At 67.3% G+C, this 712-nt stretch overlaps 1 protein-coding gene across 1 annotated transcript in view; it reads left to right on the top strand.

Annotated features, from left to right (window-relative positions):
• Positions 1–5: 5 nt before the first annotated feature.
• H696_05993 (hypothetical protein) overlaps positions 6–712 on the top strand; it is a gene marked incomplete at both ends in the record, with an annotated part of 2938 nt that continues 2231 nt past the window's right edge. Inside the window, 2 exons of the mRNA XM_009499760.1 lie at positions 6–11; positions 154–612. Of these exons, the coding sequence (XP_009498035.1) occupies positions 6–11; positions 154–612 (465 nt within the window). The remainder of the gene's footprint in view (positions 12–153; positions 613–712) is intronic.

A 712-nucleotide genomic window follows, 5' to 3' on the forward strand; every position in this document is an offset into this window, starting at 1 on the left:
TATGTATGTGTGTGTGTGTGTTTGTGTATGTATATGTATGTATATGTATGTATGTGTGTGTGTGTGTATGTATATGTATGTATGTATGTGTGTGTTTGTGCATATCAAGGAGGGGCGGACGGGGCGCGACCGGCGCTAACGGCCACTCGCCAGCCCCCATGCCCGCCTGTGCTGGGCGCCTGGCGGGCAATCTTGGCACCGGGCGCGGCGGATGGCCGACCGGAGGCCATCCGCCGCGGCAGGCGCTGGTACTTCCTCAAGGAGTCGGACCTGTGCGAGGCGCTGGCCGACCCATGGGCCTTGGACGCGGAGGAGGAGGTGGCGGTGGTGATGCGGCTGCCACCATCGCCGGCTGGCCGGTACCGGTTGGCCCCCACATGGATGCAGCCCAAAGCGCCCGGGCAGCTGGCCCTGACGCTGGGCCAGGGCCATCTGTCGATGGTCACCGTGTGCCTGGCCGGGCGCCGGGTGCTTGGCTGTGTGCTTGGCCCGTCGGCCGGGCAGGCGGCCCGGTGCATATGCCCGGAGGCTCGAGCGGCCTGGCTGCTGCCGGATTGGAACCTCCTGGAGGCGGGCTTGCAGCATTCGACGGGCGGGCCCCCGGCACAGCGAGTGTGCTTTCACCGGTCGGGCGAGGTGGTCCTGTGGGCCGACCGGCGGGTGGTGGTCTACCATGGCGGCGCGGCCCGATGCCGGACTTCCCTCGAGCTGG

The sequence above is a fragment of the Fonticula alba genome (assembly GCF_000388065.1).
Source record: "Fonticula alba strain ATCC 38817 unplaced genomic scaffold supercont2.16, whole genome shotgun sequence".
Taxonomy (NCBI): Eukaryota; order Rotosphaerida; family Fonticulaceae; genus Fonticula; species Fonticula alba.